Here is a 6,000-nt window from a genome sequence, read left to right on the forward strand (position 1 = left end):
CATCCATCTATCTGTCTGTCTAGCTATCTACCTATGATATCTGTCCTATACCTATAATTTACTTATCTCATTTTTATCTATATATGGTTCTGTCTTTTATAATATATATATAATATATATAATTTATAATTATCTCATTTTCTGTTTTTTCTAATTTTTTTGCCATCAGATATAGAATCTAATTCATATCTATCTATATATCAAAAAAGATGGAAGCAGCACTCCTTGTTGTGTAGAAAAAAATGTGCTATTTAAAGAGAACCTGTCACCTCACATTGGCAGGATATTTAAATGAGTTTTTACCAGTCCGATGGGTGGCGTTTCCTCTTCATTTCTCCACCCCGTCCGTCCCTGTTGTCCGCAATATGTTAGTGAATTAGAGTATGTGAGCGCCATAGTTGGTGCGTGCGCAATGCAATTTTCGGTGGCGCATGCCACATGCTTTTCGGCTTTGCCCGCAGTTGAGCAAAGCATACTGCGCATGCGCCCGCGCACTATGTCCCGCAACACAGTGAAATACTTCCGGGACATAGTGTGCGGGTGCATGCGCAGTAATGCTTTTTGGCTTTGCACGCAGTTGGGCAAAGCATACTGCGCATGCGCCACCGAAGATTGCATTGCGCACGCGCCAACTATGGCGCTCACATGCTCTAATTCACTAACATATTGCGGACAACAGGGAAGGACGGGGTGGAGAAATGAAGAGGAAACGCCGCCCATCGGACCGGTAAAAACTCATTTAAATATTCCGCCAATTTGAGGTGACAGGTTCCCTTTAATAGCCCATGAGGTTATCTATCTATCTATCTAGAATAATCAGAAAAAAAAACAGGCAGCACTCCAAAAATTAAAGTGGAAAACCGTCACTTTACTTATCCATAAGCAGCAACGTTTTGGCAGATTTCTCTGCGTTTCTCAAACCTTGAGAAAGACAGAGAAATCTGCCGAAACGTTGCTGCTAAAATGGATAAGTAAAGCCACAGTTTTTCACTTTAATTTTTGGAGTGCTACCTGTTTTTTTCTGATTTTTTATTTTGGAGGTTTGGACATCACCTTAACAGGTTTTATTGCACCCGGCTTTTTTTTTTGTAGTGCTGCCAAATTTTCTTTAATTTTCTATCTATCCATATATCTATCTATCTATTCCATATCTATCTATCTATCTATCTATATATCTATCTATTATCTATATATCCCATATCTATCTCATATCAATCTATCTATTATATCTATCCCATATCTATCTATCTATCCCATATCTATCTATCCCATATCTATCTATCTATCTATCCCATATCTATCTATCTATCTATCTATCTATCTATCTACTATTTATGTAATATTTATCTATCCGCAATCCCACTCATTATCATGTAACGCACTTACATTATGGTGCTGTGTAGAACATGGATCATTTGTGTAGCAGGTATCGATATTTTTCATATTTTACTCCTATAAAGCAAAGCCCTCTAATATGACCCTCTGTCCCACCCTAATTTAGACACAAGCCAACTCCCACCCTTATATTGGCTATTTATAACTTTCCGGCTCTTCCTTGTCTAATAATTTGGGCTCACACCCTCTCTGTTAGGTGGGCATGTCGCCCCCCTTCCTTGGTGTGAATACCTCTGCCCCATTTTGCAGAGCTCATATTGATGGAGAGATTTTGAGAATCTATTTCTCTCTCTCTCTTCCCTTTTTCTTTCTTCCTTTCTTTTTTTTTTTAGGAGAGTGACAGATGGTAAGTCCTCCCCCCCCAGGGACCCAAATCTCCCTCAATCCAACCGCACGTCAATCAGAGGCTCCCGTGTGATCGCTCCCGCGGATGACGTGCCAACCATATGGCCTGGCATCAGAGCTGGTACCATGACTCGGTAGACATGCCACCCTCTCCTCCTTTTGGATTGCACTCTGAAGGAGCTTGAGAACCTCAAGGAGACTGTTCTACTCCCAGAAGATGATCTGAACCATGTCATAAATTTCTTCAGCGCCTAGCTCTGGAGGTAAGTTGGGTTCAGAGGAGGCTTCTCCAACTTGGAGAGAGGAATGAGACAATCCCTCATCCGTATTCTTTTATTTGCGATCTACCTTATTGTGGAGCAGACATCGGGACTGATGGAGACCATCATCATCTATCTGGGATTAACCCTTAAAGCCATGAAGGCATCTACTGGCTCTGTAGGGGCTCAGGGGGCTATGGCTGGGGGGATCTGTCTCATGCATAGTCGAAAGCCTGGTGGATTTATACAGAAAATCGTGAGAGACGAAAATTGGCAAAGAAAACACAATGCCGGGTGTCACCCCAATCCTGCCTGCTAGATGCCTTCACCCCCTGTCTGACTTCCCAACACGTCCTGTATATCTAGGTCTATAAGCCAGGAACTGGAATATTTAGCATTTCCTTCTGTGCTACTATCTTTTTTTTCTTCTTTTACATAGATCGGATGGTGATTATTCGTGTTTTTATTATGTTGTACATAGAAATATGTGATTATTTTTCTATTTTATTTATTTTTTATCTATTTTTTATTATCTGTATTTTCATTACTATACCTGCAGGCATACTTCAGAATCTTACTGTATTGCATCTTTATGTCTAAATTTGTGCAAATATTTTAGACATTTTATTAAATGTAATTATTACATATTTTATACATTTTATATATTGTTATATAAAATAAAAAATAATGTTTTATATATATACATGTATATATATATATATATATATATACATGTATATATATTTATAATATCAACATGTATGTATATATATATTTATTTTTATATATTTGTTTTTTTGTTAGCTTTTTTTTTGGGGGGGGGTGGAATTTAGATAATCTTGTTGAGGGATGAACTCACATAGGACCACCGCCTAATAGTGGGCTGTAGTGAACTTTATCCTGCATATTCCGCCTGTATTGTGATTGGGGATCCACCTATCTAATAGAATAAATATACCCCATGTAAACGGAGAGGGCAGGGAAATTGGGATCTTATAATGAAATAATAATTGGATCTATCAACATTATTTGACAGGCTTTAATTTGCAGCGGTGATGGCTAAATTGAAAGCCAATTAATTCTAATCATGCACAGGAAAGATCGCCTGGTTTTGCTGGAGTAGGGGGTGAATAAGGGGGCTGCAACAGACATACATTATATTAAAATACAATTGTGTCTGACACCGGATATTCTAGAAAATATGTCCAGAATGGGGTTCGGGGTTGAGTCCATTGCTACACTGAGGTTCCTGGAGTCAGGTGACTGTGTATTAGGTTATTGGGTTTGGCAAAGGTGGACAATTAAGTTGTCTGTACGCCTGTATCGTTTTTATATTTCCCAGCCCCTAACATTATTATATTTGTATAATGCTCATATCACACAGTAGTAATATAATTGAATCATTCTAGATATTATTTATCTGTTACTTGTAATCTTTTTCTCTAAATCCTAATTAATATTGTATAACATAATTTTAATTAAAATGATAACACAATTATATATATAATGGAAATAGCTGGATGGATAGATATGAGATAGATAGATAGATAGATAGATAGATAGATAGATAGATAGATAGATAGATAGATAGATAGATAGATAGATATGGGATAGATAGATAGATAGATAGATAGATAGATAGATAGATAGATAGATAGATAGATAGATAGATAGATAGATATGGGATAGATAGATAGATAGATATTAGATAGATAGATATTAGATAGATAGATAGATAGATAGATAGATAGATAGATAGATAGATAGATAGATAGATAGATAGATATGGGATAGATAGGTAGATAGATAGATAGATAGATATGGGATAGATAGATAGATGATAGATAGATAGATAGATAGATAGATATTAGATAGATAGATAGATAGATAGATAGATATTAGATAGATAGATATGGGATAGATAGATAGATAGATAGATAGATAGATAGATAGATAGATAGATAGATAGATAGATAGATATTAGATAGATAGATAGATATTAGATAGAAAGATAGATAGATAGATAGATATTAGATAGATAGATATTAGATAGATAGATAGATAGATATTAGATAGATAGATATGGGATAGATAGATAGATAGATAGATAGATAGATAGATAGATAGATAGATAGATAGATAGATAGATAGATAGATAGATATGGGATAGATAGATAGATAGATAGATAGATAGATAGATAGATAGATATGGGATAGATATCAGATAGATAGATAGATAGATAGATAGATAGATAGATAGATAGATATGGAATAGATAGCTGGATAGATATTAGATAGATGGATAGATTTTTCACACCCCAGATACTGAATCTGCTTAGTACTGTGCCTCTGTTATACAGGGTATACGAGGGTCCTATGTAATGATGTATGCATGTGTGATCTTGTAGAAGTATTAGTCTACTATCGTGCATTGTGTGTTATATTGCCAGGTAGGTGGTCTTGAATGACATCACTCTGGCCATCACTCTCTGTACTCTCCAGAGATCTCCAATGTTGACTTGTCTTATCTTCTATCCCTAGCCATCATGTTGACCAGGCTATTCAGCGAAACCAGTCTTATTCCCGAGGTTCAGAAGTTCGCCTCCTGGCCTGATGACTGTGATGAAGAAGACCTAAGCGACAAGGACGAAACGAGCGAGAAGAGCCTGCAGGAGGTTCACACCGAGGGTTCTCTGAGTGAGAGCAAGGACGATGGGGATATTGGTGGGGAAGATGATGAGGAGGAAGAGGAGGAGGAAGGGACAGAGGAAGCTGAGGGAGAAAGGCCTAAGAAGCGTGGCCCTAAAAAGAGAAAAATGACTAAGGCCAGGATGGAAAGGTCCAAGGTGAGAAGACAAAAAGCCAATGCCAGGGAGAGAAACCGCATGCATGACCTCAATTCAGCCCTGGACAATCTCAGGAAGGTGGTGCCCTGCTACTCCAAGACCCAGAAGTTGTCCAAGATCGAGACTCTCAGGCTAGCTAAGAACTACATATGGGCTCTCTCGGAGATTCTTAGGTCTGGGAAGAGACCTGATTTAGTGGCATATGTGCAAACCCTGTGCAAGGGCCTCTCCCAACCCACAACCAACCTGGTGGCTGGCTGCTTGCAGCTCAACTCCAGGAATTTCCTGACTGAGCAAGGTCAAGAAGCTGGGAGGTACCACGGCCCAAATTCTTCCTTTGCCATGCACCCCTATACCTACCAGTGCTCCAGGCTCTCAGGCTCCCAATGCCAGTCTAGTTCCATGGCCAATACTCATGCTCTGAGGAGCCATGGCTACTGTGCCACCTATGAGTCACTGTATGGTAACACGTCTCCGGACTACAATAGCTCTGAGTATGACGCCCCATTAAGTCCACCACTGTGCGTTAATGGCAACTTCGCCCTTAAACAGGACTCATCCCCCGACAACGATAAAAATTACCACTACTCTATGCACTATTCTGCCCTCCCATCATCCAGGGCTGCTGGGCACAGCTTGCTCTTCGGATCTTCTGGGATGCGAAGTGGAGTCCACTCTGAGAACCTGTTGCCTTATGATATGCACGTCCACCATGATAGGGCCCCCATGTATGAGGAACTCAATGCGTTTTTCCATAACTGAGCCCCCAACTTTTCTTCTCCACCTGTGCAATGTGTGCCACGAAATATGGGAATATTGAATGGAAGACTGGAGAAGAACGAGGCCTGGTGGCCAGATCTTGGTGCAGACACGTCTTAGTATGGTGGTGAACCCTCTGTCCTCCATTTCATTTGTATTGGAGACCCTGCTTGCAGTTGGGTAACCTTAGCCACCCTACAATTGTGTTTTGAAAGGTGGTCCTGATGCACTCCATACAATTATGTTGGTTGTAACTACTACTGCACAATCGAGAGTTATGTTGGGTTTATCTACTGTCTGGACTACCATGACTCCATTACAAACATCACCTGTTTGATGTTCCATTATTGTCTGCATAGGGTCACCCTGCACTATGTGGGGCATCACTGCACCCT

At 39.5% G+C, this 6,000-nt stretch overlaps 1 protein-coding gene across 1 annotated transcript; it reads left to right on the forward strand.

The window, feature by feature from the left end:
* Positions 1–1,906: 1,906 nt before the first annotated feature.
* Positions 1,907–5,710, forward strand: NEUROD2 (neuronal differentiation 2). Its single transcript, XM_069751666.1, has 2 exons — positions 1,907–2,003; positions 4,542–5,710. Exon 2 carries the CDS (start codon positions 4,547–4,549, stop codon positions 5,606–5,608), a length of 1,062 nt encoding a protein of 353 aa, XP_069607767.1. The 5' UTR covers positions 1,907–2,003; positions 4,542–4,546; the 3' UTR covers positions 5,609–5,710.
* Positions 5,711–6,000: the final 290 nt, after the last annotated feature.

Source organism: Ranitomeya imitator, chromosome 2 (genome assembly GCF_032444005.1).
Source record: "Ranitomeya imitator isolate aRanImi1 chromosome 2, aRanImi1.pri, whole genome shotgun sequence".
Classification (NCBI taxonomy): domain Eukaryota; kingdom Metazoa; phylum Chordata; class Amphibia; order Anura; family Dendrobatidae; genus Ranitomeya; species Ranitomeya imitator.

Bases quoted from the DNA above. Each gene is read 5' to 3' on its own strand.
- NEUROD2 (XM_069751666.1), top strand. From the start codon at position 4,547: ATGTTGACCAGGCTATTCAGCGAAACCAGTCTTATTCCCGAGGTTCAG.